This window comes from Onychostoma macrolepis, chromosome 04 (assembly GCF_012432095.1).
Source record: "Onychostoma macrolepis isolate SWU-2019 chromosome 04, ASM1243209v1, whole genome shotgun sequence".
In the NCBI taxonomy this organism is placed as follows: Eukaryota; Metazoa; Chordata; class Actinopteri; order Cypriniformes; family Cyprinidae; genus Onychostoma; species Onychostoma macrolepis.
In genome coordinates, this window is record NC_081158.1 from 24,306,704 (window position 1) to 24,334,564 (window position 27,861).

The 27,861-nt window shown below is 36.8% G+C and overlaps 1 protein-coding gene and 1 long non-coding RNA gene across 2 annotated transcripts in view; one reads left to right on the forward strand and one right to left on the reverse strand.

Annotated features, from left to right (window-relative positions):
- The window catches only part of LOC131538944 (uncharacterized), a 43,519-nt gene extending 26,248 nt beyond the window's left edge, over positions 1–17,271 (forward strand). Inside the window, exon 4 of the long non-coding RNA XR_009270755.1 lies at positions 17,134–17,271. This is a non-coding gene — a long non-coding RNA (uncharacterized LOC131538944). The remainder of the gene's footprint in view (positions 1–17,133) is intronic.
- On the reverse strand, positions 11,484–27,709 carry etnk1 (ethanolamine kinase 1). The gene is given in 9 exon segments (XM_058773131.1): positions 11,484–14,221; positions 14,310–14,383; positions 17,199–17,359; positions 17,451–17,534; positions 21,028–21,170; positions 22,200–22,340; positions 24,368–24,410; positions 24,413–24,626; positions 27,480–27,709. Coding segments are annotated over 9 exon segments (1,080 nt in total). The 5' UTR covers positions 27,627–27,709; the 3' UTR covers positions 11,484–14,148.
- Between the last annotated feature and the right edge of the window lie 152 nt (positions 27,710–27,861).

Sequence of the window (27,861 nt, forward strand, 5' to 3'; positions counted from 1 at the left end):
AACAATAAAATTATTTTTATTTTTTTATTTTTTTTCACTAATATTATATTTCTGAGCATGTGTTTTATTGGCTTGAGATAACTTGCCCGGAACAGCATGCTGACGTCAATGTAGACCACTTAACGTTCATACAGTGGGTCACATGATCCTGGTAACTCTTGAATCCATTGATCTGGAAGAGATGGGGTAACAGTTCGTGTGTGAGAGTGTGTCTGTGGCCCTGACCTGCGTGTGTCGTGTGGGTAGGGGGGTAAACACTATCCATCAGTACGGGGCCACACGGAGCCAACCGTCTGCAGTCCATTTCCCTCCACTCACAGAGGAAATACACTGGGCTTTGTTTATGCTTCAGGGGCCTCCACTGTTCAGAAATGTGAGAACGGCAGAGAGGAGGAGGGAGACAGAACTTATCTTCTACTTTCCATGACGATTTAGAGGTTTTGACGAATTAAATAAAGAAGACACCTCAGTCCCAGCAGATGGTTGTTGGGAGCCGCGTGTTCTTAACAATCTGTAATTCCCCCCGTTTAAAGATGTTCTGTGGTCACCCACTCTGCCCTCAGGACTGTATCTGCCCTCACATTATTAAAGTCTGCATAGAGAACAGTCTGGCATTGCTGGCCCGATAGAAATGTTTTGACACCGGCACCGTGCCGCCCTCTCACCAGACGCAATCACGGTGGTTTACCTTCCAAAACACAACGCCATCTATTTATTTATTTTTTTATTTATCCTGCAAAATGGATTTTTTTTTGTCTCTCGCTCTTAAACCCTCCATTCTTCTCCCCCAAAGAGGTGCCTCTGTTCGCTGCAGATAAATAGGAATTCCAAACTCCAACGCTTCATTTGTCATGGTATGAAATCCAAGAGTGGAATCTAGAAATAGCTCCAGCAATGTTAATGTGCAGTGCCTGAGGCCTGATAACATGTAGGAGGTTTTTAGTGATATTTGCCTCTTGCATATTTTGTTCCGGGATTTTTTTCTTTTCTTTTTCTTTTTTTTTTTTAAGAAAGAGAAGGGAAAAAAACAAGATCTGCACTTTTTTGCTGCAAATATTGCGAAATGATATTCCTTTTTCCTTCGCACTGGCTGAGCCCATTATTTGGCTATGACATTACAGTTTTAATTGAATTGAATGCAATTTACTCTTTAAGAAAACTTTTAATTAAACACCATATGGACAGATCGTGGGGAGAAGTGGCCTCCACAAAGTTCCCTGAGGGAAATTTGCGGTATAATTAAGAATATGAACTGTAATGACACTCCGGGATTTAATGAAACTTGCAATGCAAATAGGGCTATGTATAACCAGCATTCATCTGACAGAATGACTGAAGTTTGGAGATGCGTCTAGGGAAACCTCGTTCCCCTGAGCCCACTTTGTGGAAAATTTGAGTGTATTGTGGGTGTGGGGACCCGAAAGACCGGCCACATGAGAGCTCACATGACCTTACCGAGACTAATGGTGAACCCTGGATCACTGAAACATTTTGTAAATTATTTGCAACACGTCCCAGACTCCGTGTTTGAGAATCGTGAGATGACGCCTCGGATTCAATTGAAATGTTGACCGCAAAACAACCTCAGTTATTTTTAAAATGAAATGTGCCAGTCGCTCATGGAAGGTTATCAAGCAGTCACCTGTTTTCTTTTGACCGCTTGGCCATCTTTTCACACCACATTACTGCTGCGAGCACTTATTTTCGGCTCTGCAGAGATGCAAACTGCATTATATTTCCAAAAAAAGGCTTGTTGGTCTAATGGAGCTTTGTTACTCTTTATTTAATCTTTTATTGCAATGACTGAGTTTTTGATCTTTATGAATGAAGTTCAAACTTATTTTTTTAAATAATTTCCCAAAAATAATAGTAAAGTCAATGACAATAATAAGAAAAAAAACAACAAATGAAAGTGTGTTGAATTCAAATGTGATAAAGATTTCAAAAATCTTTATTATTATTATTATTATTATGAGTTTATTTGCAAAAACAGATAACTCCATTTTTTTTATTGTGTTTTATTGTGTTAGTATTTTTTTGTCATTTTTTACCTAATCAAAATAACCCAACTGCAGCTTGATTGAGATTAATTGAAATGCACAATGAAAAACATGATTTTTGAAAATGTATCTGTTTTTGCAAATGAACTCTTAATTTGTGATCCACTGAAGGACTGCACATATGCTGGACACTTGCCTTTCCTTCTGTCCTATAAATATGTTATAAAGTAATTATAAAAAAATAGTAGTTTTGCAAATAGATTCATACTTATCTGTAAGTACTTATCTTCATATTTATCTGTATAATAATACGTAATTCAAACTAATTCGTATTTCATTTTTATTTACAAGCTAATCCCAACCATTTAAGCATAAAGGTAATGTGAAACATAAATCCTGTCATATTTACAGTATAAAGTACATATATAATTAATATAGTAATCATATAAATATATACATTTTATAGCTAAAAAAATATATTGATCTTAATGAAAAAGCATTTGATATGGAAACATTCCCTTTGAGCAAATGTTACAGCAGTTACTGCAAATTGTTTCAGAATATTTGCACTGAGACATTGAAAGAAAGAAATAAACACTGAGCGCAAACCATCTCTGTGCGTGCAGCATGAGGCCCTTCTGTGCTTGTTTACTCTGTGATCCTGATGCATCTCACAGGGGTCACGGGGGTGAGAGAGGACATCGCCTAATTACCAATAAAAGCTGAGGTAAAATGTCTTCTGTTGCACAGATTCAAAGTCTGGGGTGAAAGCAGAGAGGAGAAATAAATAGCCGGGCAAAGATGTTAAAAGCCTGGTACACAAAAGAATTTGCAGCGGGAGCTCCATGAAAGCCAGGGAGACAGTAAATATGAGAGCTGGGATGACAAGAAACAAAGGCAAGGAATAGAAAGAAAAAAAAAAACTGGGAGCTGTATAAAAGACAGGAAACACAGTGTTTTCAGCACAACAAACTCATTTACAGATAGCCTAAGACTTGAAAACAATTATCAGCCATCTTTCCTATCTCTATAGCTCCGTCTCTCGCTTTGTGAGGGCCCTTTGTTTTTCTCAAGGACATATTAATTATTTTAGATCAGCCTGATTTTCATGCTCAGAATAAAGCTCCTCTTTGTGTCGTCTAAGATTGGTCAGCCTTTTATGTTTTCCTTGCGTATGAAGGCTGGAGAGACACATTTCAAAGTTGTCGAAGAGTGTTTGTTCTAATGTAGGTTCATTAAAGCTTTTATGTCCCTTGCGTTAAATGCGCCTTTTTTACGTTCAAACCAAAAAACTCTACTTCAGTAATACAGGAATAGACTTTCCTGCATTTTTAAAGTGTGTTCTAAGCCGGAAAACAACAACAAAAAAGGTTTAAAGAGTGCTAAAGTGGCTCTTGTGTATTTGCGCCTATAGCAGAAACACTTTGACATCCCTGGAGTTAAATCAGATCGCTAAAAAGACTGTTAAAAGACTTCGGATTAGGTGATATCGCTCTCGCTCACTCCGCAGACCCCTCTAAAGGGACCTTTATATTTGCTTATGAATAAAAAGAAAAGGCACATATACACACAGGCACCCTGAAAAACTCTGCATTCCACATTTAATTGAGAACAAAATCCTACAAACAGAGTCGGTCCAAAGTAAACGATTCAAAACCCCAATTCAGCCAATCAGGTGAGAAGCTTTAGTCTCCCTGGCGATGGCGTCTCCGCCCTCTTTTGCGGGGCACAGATGACCTATTGTCCCACTGACTCGCAAAGCACACAAGCCGTACTGTAACACCTCCGAAAAGCTCCGTCACTTTCACCTACAGAGACTAAACACACTGCTGTAATAATACAACTGTTTCATCGCTTAAAGAATGACTTCATTCTTCATTTAATGTGTTAAATACATGGAGGGAGGAAAATGTAAACATGTCCCTTTAATATGGCCTAATTATATATTATTATGAACAAATATCTTAAATGATATTTTCCATGAGACTAGGAAAGCCTATTATCTGAATTACAGATAAAATGTTGTATGAATGATAACGTATGATGGAAATATTATCTCACTGTTTATTTGCAATTCACAACCATTTAATTAAATGCAGAAATTATTAAAAACAGTTTGATTTATTATTTCAATTATGAAATGTATTTATGTAAATACAGATATTCAAAATGTGTTTACCCCATGATTCTAAAAGCTTGGATAGTGTTTTAATTACCTCCAAAATAATAAAAAAAAAGAATTGACAAATGAAACAGGACTGATATTTTATATCATAATGTGTATTATTGTCAAATATATTCATATTTAATTACATGTATAATTTATTTTTACACAATTTTAGTTTTTTATTTTCACTTAAATGGTCCTGTGGCTTAACAAATTAACTTTTTAAATTACAAATATTGCATGTATTTTCTCAATTTTACGAGGTCTTAAAAACTGCATACAAACAAGATATAATCTGTACTAAACACTGCAGAACACTATTATGTCAACTGCTTATATGTTTTACATTAAAATACAAATATTAATTTTATTTTTGCTCTGTTGTGATTATATAGAAGAAACTCACCTCAGTTCTACTGCCATCCAGCTGCTCGTTTTAACATAACTAATAGGACATAAGGAATTGCAGATCTTGCAGTTACTGTAGTTAAAAGTCATATTCCACATAGCATTTTCATCATTTCATGTATGCTTTAAGAGGCCCTTTTTCAATTTAAACCATGGACAGCACACTGCTGCCATCTGTTGGACATTTTTTGTGGCGCAGAGACACATGCGACGTCCGTTACATTATTAGATTTATAACAATATAGTCTGCTTTCAAATAAAGTCACGTTTATAGCATTCTTTATCATCCAATTTTACCCTACCTATTTGAATATGAAAGGTACGCTGATATAAGACAGAAAGATTCATCATCAACAAATAAAAAGCTTGCCCTTTACAGACAGCAATACAAACGAGTTCAGGCTTCTCTGGAGTTAAAAATACACAAACAGCAAAAAACCAAATGTTTTGAAATTGAGCCTTAGTAAGATGCTGATGGGAAGCATGCATGATCATAATTAACGACCCACTGCACGACATTGCTGACACTCCCTAGACCCGTCTCTGATGACCTCTGACCCCAAAGGTAATGTTATTAGCAACATTAGGAACTAAAGGTCAAACACATGATTCCTGGTGTGCAATCATGAATGCGATTGTGAATTTGCATGTGGCGTGTCGAGAGAAAATGGCATTTGTAATTTGTAATATTCTAGTGTGTCTGGGTCAGATTTTGGCATCTTGGTGTGAACCAAATATCCCCTCGAGTAAAACAGTTAAACCTGAAATCACCTACATGAAGGAAAATGACTGAATTAGCATACAAAATGATGTCTTAATGAAAATATAATATTGCCAAAAAGGTTTCTGTGAGGATTTTGGGGATAGAAAATATCATATGCTCAGTATAAAAACAATAGAAGTCAAGTGTGTGTGTGTGTGTGTGTGTGTGTGTAAGTGCAAACTTTTAAAAGTATATTTTACAAGAAAATACTATTTCAGTCTAATTCAAAATGTTATGTGTAATATGTAGTAATTTGTTTAGGCTACTTGTCATTTCTTTGTATTTATTTTTGAATTTCTGAGTCAAAAAAGTAAATCACTGAAAACAAATTCCTTTTAAACTATTTTAGCTCGGAAACTGCTTTTAAATTTCACAAATAATTACAAAGAAACATCAGGTATTGAATTACACGTGAAATTGTTTTAAATTTGAATGTCTGAAACAGACTTTTCTTGTAAAATGTACTCAATAATCTTTGTTTTATTTACAGCTCTAAAGAATCCTTTTTATAGTGAATAAGACGATAGAGAAAAAAAGCTAGTCTGATAATGTCATAGAAATGAAAACACCAGGCCAAGTCAGTTGGTCTACATATATTGTGTTCATAATGCTTCGGATATACTGTACAGTTTAAAGCGAGTAAAACTTTATGAATTGACTGAACTAGTAATAACAACAGTAATTCTATCAACAGAGACCCCACAAAGTCATTTTGTGTGGACCACACAGGCAGCTTCCCATTGTCGACAGTGCTTAACTGAACACTGACATTGTCAGAGACTGATTTGCTGCTGCTTTGAGTTGTGACAATGGCGTTCACTCCATCATTTTTGTTCCACAGACAGCAGGCCTGTAACAACACCATCACAGTCAGGATTTGCTCAGTGAAAAGCAACGGCGGCAACGGCAAGATTAGTTTTGGAGCCCTCTCGTAAGAGTTAAGTGCAGAGCGGCGCGCTGATACAAAGCCCGTTTGATCCTCGGGGATTGTGGGATGTAAAGCATTAGAGTCTGTCAACCCCTTTGTCATGATAGCACATGTTTTTCTCCATCTTCTTAGTCCGCTCGCCCGTCTATTGTTATTATCCATTCTAGCAGCAGCTGCTGGCATTGTCATCGCTGTTAATCTGAGGGAATATCTTTAGCTCTCCGCGTTACGAACAGCTGTCGGTATTGTGCGAGAGTCGTTAATCTGATTCGCAATCTTTAGCTCCTCAATTTGGGGCTTTTGATCCAGGCCATTACGCTGCATATTGCATGTAGTCTTTGTTGTAAATCTGAGCTGGAATTGTTCCGCATCTGTAGACAAACACTCCAGCGGCCTGCTGTTGCCAGATGTTTCTCCGCTGCAATCTTTCATTGTACAATGGCTTATTTAGTTGAATCTGAATCTGTTTCAACAATGACTCCTCTATAAAGGGAACACAGCATGGACAAGTCTAACACAGAGTGCTTTGATGAAAATAATTTGTCAAAATGCACCTGGATAGGATCAGCCCACATTCATTTAAAGGGATAGTTCAGCTGAAAATGAAATTTCTGTCATCGTTTATCATGATGTTGCACACATGCTTGACTTATAGAAGGTATTTTGAAAATGTCTCTGTTTTTTTTGTTTTTTTTTCTCCATACAATGAAAGGAAATGGGATCCAAAAATGTTTGTTTGACCCCACTGACATTCATTGTGTGGTCAGAATCAGAAACATTCTTCACAATATTGTTTTTTGTGTTGCACAGAAGAAATAAAGCAGACATTTTTTTTTTTTTTTTTTTTTGATATTCTGTCCCTTTAAAGCATTTACACCTTATTGATGTTGCAGGCTTGATGTTAGTTGCTGTTAAAAGGCAAAATACTACAGGCAAAACCATTGTTTTTCAGCCACTTTCATTCATAATTTTGTGTTTTTATGCTATTTTGATTCAATAACTTGTCTTTTTTTAGTCTAGTGGACAGAAAACATCCAAAATACACCTTCAAGTGATAATTTTATTAGACTTTATCTAATTGCACCTGTAGATATATATTCTGAAGGTTCTTCCGGAGAGACTTGTTCATATATTAATTGCCTTTTTCTGTTGACAATATTTTCTGATTGATGGAGTGATAAAATATTTTATCTCACTCTGTAAAAAAAATGTAATTTGTGAAGAACTTTGAACCTGGCTTTATTTAGGTGCAGAATTCTGTTTTAGAAATATTTAAACCTACCAATTCAGAAAACGTGTAATACAAAACAACTGTCTTAATGTACTTAATCAGCTCGGTGTATATATATATATACAGTGAGGAAAATAAGTATTTGAACACCCTGCTATTTTGCAAGTTCTCCCACTTAGAAATCATGGAGGGGTCTGAAATTGTCATCGTAGGTGCATGTCCACTGTGAGAGACATAATCTAAAAAAAAATCCAGAAATCACAATGTATGATTTTTAACTATTTATTTGTATGATACAGCTGCAAATAAGTATTTGAACACCTGTCTATCAGCTAGAATTCTGACCCTCAAAGACCTGTTAGTCTGCCTTTAAAATGTCCACCTCCACTCCATTTATTATCCTAAATTAGATGCACCTGTTTGAGGTCGTTAGCTGCATAAAGACACCTGTCCACCCCATACAATCAGTAAGAATCCAACTACTAACATGGCCAAGACCAAAGAGCTGTCCAAAGACACTAGAGACAAAATTGTACACCTCCACAAGGCTGGAAAGGGCTACGGAGAAATTGCCAAGCAGCTTGGTGAAAAAGGTCCACTGTTGGAGCAATCATTAGAAAATGGAAGAAGCTAAACATGACTGTCAATCTCCCTCGGACTGGGGCTCCATGCAAGATCTCACCTCGTGGGGTCTCAATGATCCTAAGAAAGGTGAGAAATCAGCCCAGAACTACACGGGAGGAGCTGGTCAATGACCTGAAAAGAGCTGGGACCACCGCTTCCAAGGTTACTGTTGGTAATACACTAAGACGTCATGGTTTGAAATCATGCATGGCACGGAAGGTTCCCCTGCTTAAACCAGCACATGTCCAGGCCCGACTTAAGTTTGCCAATGACCATTTGGATGATCCAGAGGAGTCATGGGAGAAAGTCATGTGGTCAGATGAGACCAAAATAGAACTTTTGGTCATAATTCCACTAAACGTGTTTGGAGGAAGAAGAATGATGAGTACCATCCCAAGAACACCATCCCTACTGTGAAGCATGGGGTGGTAGCATCATGCTTTGGGGGTTTTTCTGCACATGGGACAGGGCGACTGCACTGTATTAAGGAGAGGATGACCGGGGCCATGTATTGCGAGATTTTGGGGAACAACCTCCTTCCCTCAGTTAGAGCATTGAAGATGGGTCGAGGCTGGGTCTTCCAACATGACAATGACCAAGCACACAGCCAGGATAACCAAGGAGTGGCTCTGTAAGAAGCATATCAAGGTTCTGGCGTGGCCTAGCCAGTCTCCAGACCTAAACCCAATAGAGAATCTTTGAGGGAGCTCAAACTCCGTGTTTCTCAGCGACAGGCCAGAAACCTGACTGATCTAGAGAAGATCTGTGTGGAGGTGGGCCAAAATCCCTCCTGCAGTGTGTGCAAACCTGGTGAAAACTACAGGAAACGTTGACCTCTGTAATTGCAAACAAAGGCTACTGTACCAAATATTAACATTGATTTTCTCAGGTGTTCAAATACTTATTTGCAGCTGTATCATACAAATAAATAGTTAAAAATCATACATTGTGATTTCTGGATTTTTTTTAGATTATGTCTCTCACAGTGGACATGCACCTACGATGACAATTTCAGACCCCTCCATGATTTCTAAGTGGGAGAACTTGCAAAATAGCAGGGTGTTCAAATACTTATTTTCCTCACTGTATATATATATATAGTTATAGTTTTACTCTATTTACCTGTGGTGTCTTTCCCATCTTAATGATTTTCAGTGGTCATGAATGCACACAATATGATTTCGACACACAGCCCTCTTTTGACGTGTATATACACATGCTGCTAGCCATAAACAAAATCTTCATTAATACCCTGGAAACATCAGATCAGCCTTGCAGCCTATTACAGTCATCTCATTGTGAAGATACACACATTAGCTACGACAAGAGCTTCCATTAAACAATGAAAACTAATGAGGTTACAGTGAAATAAAACTAGATCGTGCAAGCTGAGTACAATTACCCCAAATATAAATATCCCCCCCCTATGTTTAAAGAGCCATTAATCAGATAAAAATAGACTGAAGAAGTCTTTTGTGATTAACGAGGTGAGACTTGTGCTAATTACTGTTTCCTCCGCTTGTAATTAGGTTGGCACATCTAATCAAGATGAATGAACGCCCTGACCCGCTGCACATTGTTTGTGGCTCACAAACCCAGCGGCTTTTACATCTTTATTCCTCAAACCGTATTATCATGACCTTGTCTCTATGAGACACGCTCCCATAACTGCGTATTGCTTTATTACACCCTCCTGCGGTGTGTTAAAAGAGATGCTGTGAATGCGAGCTTTGTCTGGTCCGTTCTGCCTTCAGCTGCTTTTAAGCTTTTTCAGTCATTTAGTCCATGTCTACCACCTGTTGTGGGAAAAAGCAGAGGCATGAATAGATGCGTGCAGCATGCATGGGCTTTTTGTTCAATGCATCTTGCTTTTAATGATGAAAACGTGTAGAGAAGTTTGTAGGGAACAAACTTTTAGGCGTATTATGTTTTTTGCTCATATTATTGTATGTAAATGAGGCACAAGAATTGTCCTAATATCTCGATATGTTTGCGTCTCAGCACTTGTAATTATTTCAGACAAGTGTTTGTAATTTGACCTTTGTAAAATGGAAATAAGTTGAGGCGTGAATACAGATATTGAATTTGGTAATTAATGCAGAGCTCTTGGTGGAAGTCGCTGGAGGGACTGGAACTAATTCAATTACAGTCTGAACTGGAGCGCCGTTATAATTATTTCTTTCTGAAACACTCTGTAGCATAAAATGCAGGCATGATTTTTTTCCCATTCACTACCGTTAACTACTTTTGTGAACAAAAAATGCTGGCTTAATCCATTACTCCTTGTAACATTGTGCTGTGCTAAAAAAAAATCCTTTACCTAATTTGGTGTTCCCAGTCCAAAATGACCAATATATTTTATAAATTGCTTGTAAATCTCTCATTATGCTATATTATAACCAAATCTTGGACTGTGTCTTTTTGTGAACTTGTTTTCTTTCAATTAGCACAGCTTTTGGATTCCCTTTTGGAACCGATTGATTGTAGGCCTGAGCTTATGCACCTTAGTTTTTGAGAGAATAAAGGCATTATTTGTAGATAATTATAGATATATATATCATAATGAGAAATTTACAAGCAATTTTGGTAACACTTTACTTTAAGCCTTTATGTATAATGCATTATAATGGGCTATTAAATGGTATTAATGCATTATAATTATTCATAATGTGCTTTGTAATGCATTATATCTTGTCGTAAATAATTATAGCTAACTGAATTTAAAATGCATAGTGTAAAAATGAATTTATAAGTGTATGGTTATAATTATTCATGCAATTGTACAATGCATTATAAGGTGCATACAAGGCATAATTAATACAATAAAACTACTTTTATAAAGCATTTTACACAAAGGCTTTAAGTAAAGTGGTACCACAATTGTTTTGTAGGTCAATCATTTTTGACCAAAACACCACAAGTGTAAAGAAAAAAAAACTTTTTCATAAGCGAACTCGAGAAGTTTTAGTCAAATGCAATAGCATTGACTAGCATTTTCAGAAAAAACATGAGGGTTAAAACATATTGAGCTCTGCATGCACTGTAAAAAGTGATAAGTTGACTTAACTTAAAAAAAATTGAGGAAATTGAGGTTGCCTTAAAATTTTTAAGTAAATGATAATTTAAAAAAAATAAGTTATTTGAATTGTCAAGTTCACTTAACTTTTTTTTATTATTATTATGTACTTAATAATTTTAAGGCAACAGGTTTCCTCAATTTTTTAAAGTTAAGTCAACTTTCACTTTTTACAGTGTGGACATATTGCAGATCAAGTAGGTAAATTGCATAAAAATATTATTTTTCATGACACAATCTCTTTTTTAAAGCAGAATGGGAAATCAAGACAAGAAAATGGGGCAAATATTATTTGTTTCATTTTATTTCTATTCAAAGGATTTGATACAGAATCTACAATGCAACACTTCAGGATTTCATCCCCAGATTATTATTAAATCTAACAGTTCTTCTTAGAAAAAGAATATCTCTGTTTAGTTACTGACAACAGGCATTGTTTAATAATAAGCAAAGATTTTCTTTTACAGTTTGTTTACAGTTGTATATATACACCTACACTAAAAACCGCCAGTAGATGCTTGCATGAGGCAGTTCTGTACATCTTATGTTCACCAGAAGCACTTCATTGGTTGAAAGCTGGAACCACCCATCACTTTCGGGTTTATATAAATGCTAAGAGTGCAAAGAAATCAGTTAATCTTCACAGACTGTTAAAAGAGATACATTTTCCACTACTATTGTTTGATGAACATTTCTGGTGTAAAAGAAAAAAAAAAAAAAGGAAAAAATAAAATGTAGCATTCTGTGTGGTCTTTGACAGTTCAAAAACGTGATCAAGGTGCAAGCTTGACAGTTACAAAAGAACTGGCATAGAAAAAGAAGCATACGTCAAAATACAATAAAACAACCAGAAATTCACAGTTTCTAGTATTTACAGAATTGTATATGGTTGTTTGTAGTATAGGCAAACTGACACAGGAAATTGAGGTAAATGAGGGTAGCCAGGCGGTGCGAAGGCAAGTCTCAAGAGCTGAGGTTTGCACCAGAAACTTCTTGGAAAAAAAAACTAAAACATCTTGGTCACACTTTATAATACATTGCTCATGTGTACTGAGCAACACTGATTTCAGTGGAATTGATTTCAGTGGCATATTATATCTTGTTCTCTATCTCAATTTAAATGAATCAGGTTATTTAAGTGGTAACTATGGTGTCTAAACACAAAATTAGATCAGCCTTTTAAAAAAACAAATAAAATAAAAAATAAAAAGTTTTTTTTATGGCAAAGCAGCCATTACTTCAGTCTTCAGTGTCACATGGTCCTTCAGAAGCAAATCTAATATAATAATTTGGTGCTCAAAAAAACATTTCTTCTTATTATTAATATTAAACCCAGTTGTAAAGCTTAATATGTTTTGTGGAAACTGTGATACTTCTTCAGGATTCTTTGATGAATAAAAAGAAAAGAACTGAATAAAAGTATACATTTCTTTCAAAAATAAATAAATAAAATAAAATCTAATTGACTCCAAACTTCTGAACAGTGGTATAACAGATAAAAATATATATATAATTTACACAAGGACATTATTTGCCCTTACATTTAACATTTCTAGGGCATTTTTGTCCACTTCAAAGTCCAGATTCACTTCTGACCTTGGTTCCGAGTAAGTAATCTGATTAATAAACTACAACGCCATTACTGTGTAACTTGGTTACACATAAATAGTTTTTCCTATAGCAGTTAATTTAGTAACAGGGACCCTGCAAAATAAAACATTACCAAAATCTCCCATCCATGTGCAGTTAAAACTAGTCATAAGCAGAAAGAGCGGCCCATTGCGAGGTGAAGTGAGCACTGATTTTGTTCTTAAAGCAATCAGAGTTTGTGCAAAAAGGCCTGTAATTTAGCTATGCGGATGAGGGTTACGAATACAAAAGCTTTAGTGCGTCCAGCAGGTGATACCATCGTTAAGGCTTCCAGGAAATACATCCATTACAAAAAGTTCACTGATACCTCCCAGAAAAAGCGCACGTCTCAAGAGTGACCTCTTTGACAGCGCCATTTAAATAAGTACAAAAACCACCGTTCGAAATGTCAATATTACCACGTTATTTCTACCATGAAAAAATACACTGTGCATAATGTACAAGCAAGAAATATCAGCACTTTGGTGTGGGCTTCAGATTAGCTACCGGCTCGTTGTAGCCACGGCTACTGTGCGTCTACTTTCTCCAAGCACCACGCTGAGAAAACAATGAGAAACTTAATGAATGGGCTATACAGTGGTTCACAGTGACAGGACGGGGGAGGAATCGTCTGCCAGAAACGAACAACGAAGCTTCTATTGGTCCCTGAATTACACATCTTAATGCAGCTGTGCCAGGAACAACCCTCGTAGGAACTGACAGGCCCAAAGTTCACTGTTTAGACAGAATCAGTGACTATCCATACAGTAAAGCCTACCTTATCTTACAGTACACTGATTTCTCCCATTAAAAGTTGTGTAAACAAGCAGGAATGACCTTTAGGATGATAGTTAGTTGCTGGAAACAGACCTAGCGGCCCTCCTCTCTGTCTTCAGATAATAATTGTTGTCAGAGGTTCCCTGTCCTTGGAGGATCGGTATCTGGGGAGCTTTTCTTAATTTGAGATTCTCCAGGGCTCGCTCTTCACATACAATGGCAAGTCGAGGCTCTAAAGTAAGCCATCTATATGAGTTGTTTGCTTCCTCAATTGGCAATTTCACTTCACTGAAAATGGACTAGGGCACTGGGGTGAGCCTCTCTCTCGACCGCCACATAAAAGCGAGGAGGAGGGCTTAGGTGCTTGGTTTTCTACAACGCTAAACCTGCTTTGAGTTCAGAGGTGATTTGGGGCTTATCTAAAATGATGTGTTCAGACAAGTAAGTGCAGTGTTCAGTCTACAAACTGAAGAGGGCTCCAGCTAGTTCCTGTGTCCACCAGGGGGAGCCCTTCTCTGGAGTAGCGCAAGCCAAAACCTGACAGATTATTCTGGAAGGTGCAGTGACGTCACCTCTGGTTTCATCTTGAAGTACTGGCTGAAACGGAGAACTGCGTATCTGCAGAAGCAAATTTGGTGGCCAAGAATGAGAATACATTTCATTGAAATCTTGATTATATGGATCTTGTTGAAAAGTGAAAACTTACCCCAAGAAGTCAAAGTCAATGGTGGAGTACTGAGCTTGGATCAATGCCCACAGTCCCCAAAAGAAATGAGATGCCTGGGGAGAACAAGAACATGAGGAAAAATGAGGATAGCTTTCATTTCTGATTTACTTTTTCACAGAGGAAGATATCAGGATATTGACATTCATATTGTATCCCAAAATCAAATGAAAAAAAAAAATTATATGTAACTGCAATTATATTCATATCAGTGTTTTGATTGTTAAAATTGAGTTGAAATAAAATTAAATATAAGATTAAAATATAAAATATCATAAAACCTTTAAAAAGATCAACTTTAAAAATAAATATTAAAATTACTAAAACTGAAATAAAATAAAGCTAAATTAAAATATTTAAAACATTGTAATAAAAATGACAATAACTTTAACTAAAACGTCAACTAAAATTAAAACGAAAACACTTAAAAAGCTATTTCAAAGTATTAATTAATACTATAATAGTACATAAAATATCATATGAATATGACATGAATATTTTACTTTAAGAAAGAGAAGTGTTTAGTACCTGGAAGATTTTACATAAATAAATAAATTTTATGAACATCTATCCTCAAAAATGTATTTTATTAGAATCAGTGTCTTTTAAATTCAGTACAACAAATACTAACTTAATGTATTAATATTTCAAATTAACTATAAGTATATCATTTGTTCCCAAACTAGATTTGCTGGACTTGTTTAACAATTATAAAAAATAATGTTTCAATGCATAAATCTTAATGTTCACAAAAACAGACTTCATTTAATAAGAACAAAAATTTTTCTTTATTTTCTATTTTGATGTCAGGGGGTAAAACAGGACTAAGAAATATTCCTGACAGGCTTCGTGAGATCACCCTGACACTGGAGTTAACTGCGACAGATTGTATGTTGTATTGTTGCATGGAAACATTTGACCCACGCCTTTCTAAGCAAAGACGGCTTCCTTTTAGTGGACCCATTAAAAAAGGAAAAAAGATAACTGCATGGAAGTTATTTGTGTTGATTCTGGATCACTGACAGTGAAGTAAAAGCTTATAAAATGTGGCATTTATATAAAAGCCCTCTGATGAGACTGAATCACTCCTGCCATCATGTGAGTAAAGATCACGGGTTTGCTGGCCTATAATAAAGTCTCTATCCTCTGTGTTTTTCGCTCAACTGCACAGAATAAATGTTTGCCTCTCTGTCAGAGTCAAGGGTCCCGAACCCCCTCAGACACAATCTCGGAGTATATTCAGACCATCTTTTATAAAGCTCCATGTCTCCTGGCTTAGGCATGTGAAGATGGTGTGCAAACATCAGGGTGACATAAAGCACACACACCCACGCCAATCTAAAATGGCAAGTCCTTAGAATGATATTATTTAGAAATATTGGTTAAATAAACTCATTGGTTATATACTTATAAATTCATTTAAAATACACTACTGTTCAAAAGTCTCTAATGTTTTTGAAAAAAGTCCATTATTCTCACCAAGGCTGCATTAATTTAATTAAAAATACTGTTGTGAAATATTATCATTCTATTTCGATACAATATATACTATAACATTAAATAGTAATTATATAATGTAATTCACTCATGTGATGGTATAAAGCTGGATTTTCAGCAGCCATTACTTCAGTCTTCAGTGTCACATGATCCTTCAGAAATCATTATAATATGCTGATTTGGTGCTCAAGAAACATTTCTTATTATTACAATGTTGAAAACATATTTTTGTGGAAACATTTTGATAAATAGAAAGTCTTTAATGTCACTTTTGATCAATTGTATGCATCCTTGCTGAATAAAAGTATTCATTTTTATTAAAAAAAAAAAAAAAACATCTTACTGACCAAACTTTTGAAAGGTGGTGTACAAAGCATATAAATACACAATTTTTGCAATTTTCTATTGATTTCCTCTTTGTAGCTTTTTCGCAGCTGTATCCAATTTTATTCAGAATTGCCTTTGTTTGCTATAATATCATCTAAATTATGTAATATAGATATAAATGAATACAAAATTCTGATTATTAAAAGCATAAGACAGCTGCCTTAGAGTTCTAGAAACCATAATATTATCTTAATCTGTTTGTGGCAGGTTAGTGCATTAACATAGACACTTACTTAATCAGGATAGGCTCATATTCTAATTAATACTGTAAAACATTTTCAGTGCTATTCAGTTTTCTATGGTTTTCAATTAAGAAAAAGGAATCCAAAATGAAGGCAACAAATCACATTCATTAAGCCTCACACTATGGCATTCCTCTGGCATTTGTTGTAGCGTCTCTCAAGGTCTCTCTCAGGGACAGGAGAGAAAACAGAGCCTCCCACAGTTTTGTTCACAATTACTGAAAGCCAGAGGTTGATTTTTTTTCTTCTTCTTCTTCTTCCCAACAGAATCAAAAAATGTCTGCCCTGCTTTTAACACGTCTATTGATCACAAAAAACTGAACGGCGAGAGTAAACCGGATATTAAATTAGTTTTCATCTCCAAAGTAAATATCATCATCAAGAAAGGGCAGGTGTGCTACTCGCTCATCAAAGAATGACCTGCGAACGCACACAAACACCCAGAGGTCCTCTCATTAGACGCTTGCAAAGATGGGCAGGATGTCAAGGCTCCTTCCCTGACAACTTGCAATCACTATTCATACCTTTGTCTCCACTTCAAGCGTCGCTCTAATGCAGACGATCTACCTGCTAAATAGTTAAACTGCTCACGATGTTCTAGTTTACTTTGTAAAATGCTGCATGTCATTAAAGACAGTAATTACATTGAAAAAACAAAAGTCTGATGTTTAATTTGGCAGGGTGCAGATGGATCGAAATGCGTCACGATTCCAGACCGTGGCGGATAAATCCAGTTTGGACTCACCAAGGCGAAGCGGTTCACTTGCACGTACAGCACCTCCACTTCAGTGTTGGAGACCCGTGTGCCCTGTGATTTGTACTCCTTGTAGGCCTCCAGATAGGCCCGGAGCCACTGCAACTGGAGCTCTCGCCCAGGATACAGAGTGTAGTCCACCTCATTCAGACCTGTCAATCACAAGAAGGCCACACGTAACCTGGTCAAGCAGGTTCTTTTCTCTTCTACACAATAGCTTAATTTGTGTTCGTATCGCATTACCTGCAAATTCATTGAAGTGATTCCCAATGTCAAAGGCTTGATAATTGTACCCAGCATATTCGTAGTCAATGAATTTGACATTTCCTGCAGGAGGGGAAACAAATAGCAATTTGTTTAGAAAAGCTCACGGGCATTGTCTTCTTAATAACCCTTGTTCTTTTTTACTGTAACAATCTATTGCCTGTATTAGCAAACCAACACTACATGGGCATTATCTGCAATTTAAATGACTTATCAAATCACATCTGGGAAAAGGAGTAAGGATTTGCATTCTGGTGCAAGACAAGAGAGAATAAACAAATGACAAAGTGAACAAGACATGAGGACAGATTTCATGCACTTATAGCATGCATGTGGAATAAACCGCATGTTATATTTAGGTGATTCTTCAATTAGGGTCACTTTGAAAAATGGTTTCATTTCATTTAAAATAGTTTTCACATCCTGTAGTAATGACCTGATCATGTGTGTACAATGGTAATGATTTTATTTCATGTGTTTGACAAACAGTTGCGCTAAATTAACCTTTGCACTTTTGAAATGATAATGTTTCTGAATTAAAATTCTCAGATACTGACCGTTTTGGCAATGATGTCAAAAAAGCTACTCTCAGATCATGATGCAACAATCTTTATAATATTTTTGATGTTCATTATATCCATGCTTATACCCCATCATGTATCATTTCAGCCAAATATGAACATTATTAATTGTATCATTTAAAAAAAAAAAAAAAAAGAGCACAAAATAGAATTCCCTGATTTTAACACTTTTCAATAATTTATTATAAAGGTTTAAGTGTGGGGTAAGTGAAATTGATTCTATATTCTGGAAAGTGCAATATTTCAACACTCTTAAATTAGAAACAAGCAATTAAAAACATAATACATGCTTAAAGTTTTTTTTATATTAATAACAATAATATAAAAAATTATGATTATCTATAATTAATTTAATAAGTTTATCTAATTGATGAATCACCATTTACATGAGTCTGCTAAGAAGAAAAGTAGAAAACTTGCAACTTTTTGCTTTATTTATATATATTTTTTTAAATGTGTGTATATTTACATTTTTATTTATTTATTTATTTGAGAATATTTCAACTGAAACCAAACAATGATTCCTGCTTGAATACAAATTATTAAGCGAGTGGGCAAAGTTATTGCAAGTTTTCCAGGAAATATTGTGACTGGTGAAAGAAAGAGCGCCTCGCGTAAACGGTCTTCTGCTCTACAGGAGGAAACACAACAGTAAATGTAAGAGAAGAGAGAAAAAAAAAAAAAAAAAAATAGAATAAAGTCAGGTTAGACAAGAGTTCACAGCTTTAGAAAATGCAAATAAATAAATACAAATAAAAAAAACGGAGACGGCTGTACTGTAAAACCACAGGGCAGGAAGGACAGAGGAGTTAAAGGAGAGAAAATGGGCAACGTTGCCATCTAGTGGCACATAGTCTGTATAGCAGTGGTCTAGCAAGCAATGACTTGATCAGTCAGGTGATGTAGACAGTGTCGACTTCAGAATACAAAACCTTACTCCTCTCAGTCTACATATGTGTAATGCATTATTCATTAATCACTGCCTAGTTTGTTATATGTTACATTACTGCACCTAAAGTGTGTTTGACTTTACGTTGCCTTGCATTCCCAGTGCTCTAGAGCTTATGGTGTGTAGAAAAAAAAAAAGTTTGATTGAAATTGGACAGAAGTGTTGGTCTACAGAAAGAGACACGTGAGGTGGTTACCGGACCCGGTGGCGTCCTAGCGGGACACACTGAACACCTCCAGTCAGTGGCTATAGCCCTGTGCAGCAGATGAAGAGATTTGGGCAAACTCACATCTGTCACAGAACACACACAGCTTCACTGCAGAGAGGCCATTGGGCACCTCCCCCGTTAAGAACAAACACGGCTCAAACTCTCATAAACGCACACCCCCACCACACAGCATCCCCATTGGTCCATTAGCCAGCCAATGAGGCCCCAAGTTACTGCCTCTATGCAAACGCCACAGCGGCTTCCTGTGCAGGTCGAGCCTGTGGGACTCTCAAACTTATTTGACTCCCTGAGTGTCAACGAAAGGCAAGAAAACAAGTACGATCTCGGAAAGCTCCTGTTCTTGGTTTCTATTGGTCTCGTCGGGAAGGGGAGGGGGCCGAGTGAGCAGGCATGTCAAAAACATAAACATTTTACTTTGAAAACTTCCTACCGCCCCTTGGTCTGTGTTAAAAGCGAGTTGGAGGAAGTGGCTTGGCTCTTTTTTCTCCTTCCTCTCTCAAATACAAACAAGTGCCCAAGGTCGCAGCTGCCTCCAAACCCTGTTCTCAAAGCAGATTTCCATGACCCAATCTCTAATCGCTCGTGAATTATTTACTGCTTCAAGAACAGTTTTTAGGGGCAAGTGATACCTTTAGGGCAACCGATACGTGCTGGTGCTAATCAGTTTGACTGTTGCTGCCACTTCAAAAAAAAAGAAAAAAAAAGTGAGAGACAGGAACTACACATTCTCACACTACTTCTGTGGCAGAGCAGCCATTTTCTCACGCTCATACTCTTCCAAGTGGGTCATTTCTGTTATGCTGATGATTTTAAGTGAACAGAGGGTGAATTTTAATTACCGTAATAATGTAAGTGCGCGCGTGTGTGTGTCTTTATTTATATATACGTTTTTAAATAACTACAGTATAATATATACCAAAAATCTATATATCTAAATAAATCATATAACAAACATATAGTTCTTTATTCGTTACATTATTTATAAATATTATTTTTTTTATACAAAAATATTGTACTTTATTGGGTTTGGTACCTGAGAACATGACAAAAATGTCAACATCTACTCAAACCAAAGATAAATGATTAAGTAAACATGTGAAAATGACTAATTAAAAAAAATATTTTAAATGATAAAATATTATACATGTTCAATTCTAATATAACTCTCCTAGTCTAATTTACATGTTGTACGTAAACACTGGATTACTAAAATTTCAAAAATATCAAATTACTTACTTCTATTCAAATTAAGCTTTAAATTTCCTTCCTGTTATTTTCTTGTCATGGAATAAATAAAGCTGAAGTGCCTTAGCCTGAGCTGGGCAAATTTATGAAAGTCTGATACTGTGTTTTATAGAAAAACTTCCTTATTTCATAAATATATTTTCCAGAGAGGAAAGAACTGAAAACGTTGTGCATAACAGGAATGACTCGTGAGAGTCACACTCGCATTCACTCTCCATCCTGTGGGTCAGGTAGCAGCAGACAGTCGCCAGTCTGTACATCATGAAGATAGTAAACAGCATCACAGCATTCAACAATATTCCCCAAAGCAAACACAAACACACATTTGCTCTTGATTTCAAAAGAACAGAAAACACATTTTATGGAAACCAGTGGATTCTCCTGATGCCTTGATGAAATTGGATGAGATTGTAATTTTACTATCCTTTAGGAAAGGGCATCCATTTTATATTTCAGAGGTGAAAACACTAAATTTAAGCCTACCTTAGGCAGGGGGGGTTGGGGAAACATACGCTGTGGCTGAAGGAAGCTGGTGGGGTTTGTTGAACTCACCTTCCTGTTGGTTGTAGATGATGTTCTTACAGAGCAGGTCGTTGTGACACAGAACGACTGGGGAACCCAGTTTAGAAAGGTTCTGCTGAAGCCAGATCATCTCGTCTCTAAGACACGCGCCGCTGGGCACCTCACTGTTCAGCCTGGAAACAGACGACAACGTACATGCATTCAGAAAACACAAATGCGCTTTTGTGTTCCAGCGTGATTCAAATAAGGCACGCTGTACACAAAGCTGCCTCACTCAATAAGATAAAAATCTTAAAAAACAGTATCTATAAATAGTAAAATAACTCCAGAGGCACTGTACGGGCGTGTAATTTGTTGTCGGCCCTTGTTGCTCAATAACGTTTGGTGCCTGTAAGGCGTAAAAAAATAATCCACTTCTAATCCAACTCTAAACTCAAACATACCTGAACTATTACTTTAGCTCAAACTTGACTTGGACAAACACTTATGCAACCCGCACAGCAACATGGTTAAAACAAACAAACAAACAAAAAACACTCCACATCCTAGTTTTGCATATACAAGCACTCACATTTCCTTCAGACAATGTACAATTTTAGTTGCATCTGCAAAAATTTGTCAATAGATATTTCATGGGTATTTGGCACTGACTTGTTAACACTGTTCTGTAAATAAGTCATTATTATATTTTAATATAGCTTGTCATCTTATATAAAATACCTTGATAATCTATTTTTAAAAGATGTTATATTATAAAAAGATTATTATTAAAGAATATTTCTGCTAAAATCATTTGTAGAAGTAAAAAAAAACTAAACAAGATAAACATAGTTCTTAATGCATGTTGTTGTCAGCTTGCATCTGTACAAACACATTTGTCTGTGCCACGATGAGTCATGTCATCTAACATTGGGAGGATTTTCAAACCACAATGTAAGCAAAGCATATTGGGAGAAAAAAAAAACCAAACAAACATGAGAAATGTCATGCATCTAAAAAACCCGAAAGTACTTTCTGTATGTCACAGCAAGTGAAGCTGAGATCTGAACCTGCTTGTATTGACAGCTTCAATATCGCCCAAAGACATTAAACCTGAAGGGTGTGTTAGTCTACATGTTCTGCTTTGCTTAAAAAACGTCTAAGCAGAATTATACCATATACGGCTTTAAAAACACAATGCAATCCTGCCAATAAAATCTCACCTCTGGTCCTTCTCAGGGTCGACAAAGTGTGTAGGAACAAGAGAAAAGAACTTGCTCATCTTCAGCCAGAGGTCTGATTGGGGCACCCAGCCGTTGTGGGCATGTATGGCATGGTACTTTGCCATCTGCCTCGCAATGTGCCTGTAAACAAATAAAAATGGCTTATTTTAAGGTTTAGATTACATTTTCAGTGTGGCCCTACAGTATGTAATATAAACCGTTCAAAAGTTTGGGATCGGTAAGACCTTTAAAACATTTTTGATAGGGATGCATGATATGAAAAACTTTAACCGATACCGATAACCGATAATTAAGTCCTTCTCATGGCCGATACCGATAACCGATAAGTTCACATTTTTATATTATAATTTTCATATAATCTGCAGTTTGTGCACCCAGGAGAATACAAAATCTAAGATGCACTGATGAAACTGATATTTTAGTAGCTCTGGCCTAACTATAATAGCAAACATCAGTCCTGACTCTTCAAATGTTTTTATTTTTTGTGTAAGGCACCACAATACTTAGTAACAGAAATGGTTTAACAGAACTATGGTTTATCTGCAGTTAACAAGATTTTAACTGCAGTTAAAAATGCATCTATTCAACCTTTTTAGTGCATGAGAATGAGGAAGTTATATAGGGACTTTAAGCAACAGCTGTGAATGGAACGGCTACGTTGGCCGGCAGTAAGCTGTTACACCGCCGTAGCCGAGAACATAAAAATCATTAAGCAGCCTAAACAAGACAGCGCAACGCGCCATTCAGTCATTTATTTACATACAAATGATGGATTATGAGGAGGATGTTTAGGCAATAATTACATTGTTCTCTTCACATATCTTTAGTCTCAGTGCTACCGGAGGTGCTGTTGCTAAGAGCACACATATCTTTGTACAAACAAAAAAAAAATCGTTAAAATTAGCTTAAGTTTAAACATAACACAGATTAAATGAAAGACTAATGGTAGAATCGTATACTGATGGAATTAAATGGTATATACCATAAAACGAAGTAGCAGCTGAAGTCGCGAACGCGTAATATGACGTTGGAATGCCGTTGCCGTTCCAGCAGTGGAGGCTGCTTAAAGTCCCTAATTATTATTTTCTTTTAATACAGCTTCGATGACGACCTTTCAAGTGAGATATAAGATTTGTTGTGTTCAAACTTGATGCCTTTTTTCCTCCTCTTGGAATCCTTGCTCAACATGTGTTGCAACTAGCAATGGTATTGTCCTCCTCTGCCACCGAGAAAAACTTCCAGAACGGCGAAGACATGTTCACAAATGATGACGTAATGAGCGCGACACAAGCTGAGAGTCACTGCAGTACCTTGCACTCGGAAAGTGGATGACTCTCGGATAAATCAGACTGATTGATTTATTTACCAGCAAACTTACTTTATCGGATCTAATTATCGGATTTCATTTATTTATCGGAGCAATAAAAATGATGTAATTTTCACCCATATCGGTCGATAATTTATCTGTCCGATAAATATCGTACATCCCTAATTTTTGAAATGAGTCTCTTATATGCTCACCAAGGCTGCATTTATTTGATCAAAAATATAGTAAAAACAGTAATATTGAGAAATATTACTACAAACTGTTTTATAGTAGAATATATTTTATATGTAATTTATTCCTGTGATGGCATAGTTGAATTTTCAGCATCATTATTCCAGTCTTCAGTGTCTGATCCTTCAGAAATCATTCTAATGTACTGGTTTGGTGCTCAAAAAACCTCTCTTATTATTATCAATGTGAAAAACACTTTTTTTAAATATAGATGTTTTTGCTCAATTTAATGCATCCTTGCTGAATGAAAGTATTCATTTTTCACCCCAAACTTTTAAATGGTAATGCATTTAAACGGCAACACTTTAGTCATCGCCCTGCTAACACAGTAGCCTTGTTCTTTCACAGCTGTCTGAGACCCGACAAGCATTGGCGGGAGGCCTGGGTCAGCGTGCGAGAGAGAGAGAGAGAGAGAGAGTGCAATGCGTCATTCATGTCTTAAGGGATTACTGGGTAAGGTTTGGGGTTATGTGACAAGTGTCTGGCTAGTTGGAGGTCAGCGCCAGTATCTCCATCTCCGTCACGCTGTCCTGAATCAATTAGCTCATTATTATAAAGGATGATTGGATTCGAACACACAGTTTCTCACCTGAACATGGCAGGGCTGCGGATGTGCTCGGGCTCCAGGCCACTCCCTGCAGGAACTCATAACACAGGCCATTGCTGAAGGTGCAGTACAGGCGTGGAGCACATCGGTGTGCCTGCAGGACACGGAAGCTCTTCACTTCGTTCTCACGGTCCACAAACAGTTCTGTCTTGTACCCATAGACCCGAACCAGGACCACGTCCTGCATGGACCCGCCGGCGTAACAGCCAATCAGCTTGTTTGTGATGCCGTCGGTAAAAGACTGCAGAAAGAGGAAGAAATGCAGAGAGGTCATTGGTTTCAGCTTGCTCAGTTTGTGAGGTTAACCTTTAGTGATGTTCATTAAAAAAAATAAACTTTGTGAGATCAGCATCACATGCTTCGAGTTCCTTTTCTGTTTCTCAACTGAAGAGAAACCTCTTATTTACATGTATACAAAAAAGATTGATCACCAAATTCGGTGTAACCAAAACAACTAAATTACTTTTAGTTTATTTAGACTCAAAAGTGTTGGTGTATTCAGGGTGACAGAGCTGAACAAATTTACATTGTCTACTAATGTAAAAATGGAGCGTGTTTGGGACGCCAAGCATTCCAGCCCACAATCATCGGTACTATCTGGGATTGACTGGCAGTGGGCGGAACGTCAGGAATTTGATTTCTGCCAGCGTCAGAGTGGTCTGGCATGTGCTGAGCACTCAATTTTGTTTCAAAGTTGATGAAAACAACCCAAGACATATCTAGTTTCCCACCCACATGCAAGCGACATAACACACCCCTACCAACTCTGTTTATACAAGGAAACACTGTTCCGCACCTTAGGCTAAACAGTGCTAGGTTTACAAGAATATAATTACAGATTGCTGACTTTTCATCCAGATGGAGGCTTCCGACATGCGGGTTTACATTGTAATGGGGACGCGAGTTCATATGTGCTTTGTTTGTAACTTAAAGGGACAGTTCAGCTCCAAATGAAAATTCTGTCATTATTTACTCCAAAACCGGAATGATTTACTTTTTTTTTTTATCTGTGCAACAAAAAATTAAGATATTTTGAAGAACATCTCAAGTTTTTTGTCTATGAGGTCCAGTGTTGTTGGGATATTGTTCAGATTTCTTCAGCTGTGAATTTCTTTGGGAAAATCATTGATACAGTACCAATCACCTCATGGAAATTTCCACTCAGCCATCTCAATCAGAGGTCATTCGATTCAATGCCACTTCTAAGCACTTGAAAAACTTGATTCAAGGTGTCTCCCCTGATGCACAACTAAAAAAAAGATTCCCATCTTCACAGTTCTCAACAACACCAAGGCGACGGAAACCTGAACCGTCACATTGAACATTGTTAACGCCGTGGTCAATAGTCAATACATGCAGGTTCTGTAATTAGCGGAAGTGACTTGTTCTAAGAAACTCCATGAAATCCTGCTCGTCCAGAAAGACTGAAAACTCCTAGAAGAATGAGTAGTCATGTGAAATAGGTTTGTTCTTGGAAAAAGAAGTTCTGCGAAATGTCTTGTTCAATCATTAAGTCATTTTTAGGCTTTGTGTATAGATGTCCTCCACTGTACTCTTGATTCCGCCCATCTCAGGTTAATCAATCATGTATGAATGCAGAGCGCTCTGGGGTGAACAGAGCAGTGTAATGTCACGATCACAGTCGTCTTTGTGTGTCAGCTGTAAGCACACACCTATTAGTGCTATAGTAACTTCACTGGATACCAAACAAATGCCATGACACTGACTGTCCAACGTAAATACTGACTTCAAGCCATTTTAGAAATGAGGAATGCTGTATGATGCCCTAATGTAAAGGTAAAAAATTTCCTCATACTTCATTCATCTGTCCTGTCCATCTCTCAGAACAGTGAATGACATCCACCCGGATTCCACATTCCATAATTCTTACACTCTAAAAAACGCTGGGTTAAGCACTAGGTACTAAGCACTAAGTAATATTTACTTAGTAATAAATACCCAGCGATTAGGTTGTTTTTGACCCAGCGGTTGGGTTACTGCCCAGAAGGTTGGTTGAAAACAACCCAATCGCTGGGTTTGTCCATATTCAACCCAGCATTTTTTAGAGTGTAACAAAGCATCAGTGAATGGTCATTCAAAAGTTTTAAAAAATGTCTTGTATACCTTTTTTCCGGTGCCGTCAGGTCTCATAAACTGGTTCTAGTATCTGATAAGTTCTAATAAAACTGGAATAGACACTATTAACTAGTAACTATTACTTACACCTTAGTAACTACGTACATACACCTGATAACTAGTATAATTATAATAGATACCAACAACTGCTACTAGCTGGAAGTGAACGGTTCTCCATACACCGAATAAATTGGTAACCTCTAACTGGTTTTATTTGATCACTGAATCAATACATCATTTAAACCAACTCAACTAAGTTTTACAGATTTAATCAGGTAGTAACAGCCTTTAAAGTACCAATTACAGTTTACCACTTTTTACAGTGTAGAATTTAAAGGCAAAATTTGCAATTTGTTAATCATAGCTACTTGTCACTATCAGGATTTATGGAATTAGTATTAGTATCTACTAAATAGGTATTAACTACTTATTGAACAAAGATACTAGTCACTTTTAGAATACTTAATGAAGTAATTCATTAAATAGCAATAACATAAAAACAAACACTAATTCGTTAAAAAGGAATAAACAAGCTACAAAAATACAATGCACAAAATCCAAGGATCCGCCACCCACATTCTTCCCTTTGTAGTTTTACTTTCCATTTTGTAGTTTTTTTCCATTTTTAAAGCTGCTGTAATTTTCTCAGAATGGTACATTAAATACATTGTAGCACGCATGAAAGAGCAATATATTTTTATGAATGAGAGTGTTACAACATGAGTGCTTTGACAGCTCGCATTGGCTGCTGTGTGTCTGCTAATGTCTGCCATGGTGCCCACGGGTCCATCTGGTGACGCAGCTCAGGATTTGAAGGCGCAACACGCTTAACTTCGCTTTCTGCATTATATAATGCCTCAAACGAGCTGCTGTCAGTAAATGCTGACTTTCTGAATCGGGTAGGGTCGGTGTGCGTCCACCTGAATCGTTGTGCGAAGAGAAAAGACGTGAGAATTACCTTCATTTTGACCTCAGAGGGTTTCCAGTGGGGTCTCAGCGTCTTGATGAGTTTCAGCGCTCCGGCTCTGTAATCGTGCTCATCTAGAGTCACATCTAATTTAGGAACCGCAGGCGCGCCTTCTGGAACGTGAATGTAATTGGCCATTGCTGTAAACGCTCGCTGCTGCTGCTCTGAGACGGGGAAGATTCAATGAATGCGATAAAGTAACGCAGGGTGCGGATTTAAGCTCAGGTTCTGCACGGTTACGCCTCCAGTGGTGCTGTTCGATTCGCGAATCAACCGTTCTTATCAGACGGTTCTTTTTTATGATTCAACTGAACCGATTCTCAGAGCGTTTTGAAGGGACTGTTCTGTCCAATGTGAAAATTCTATGATTATT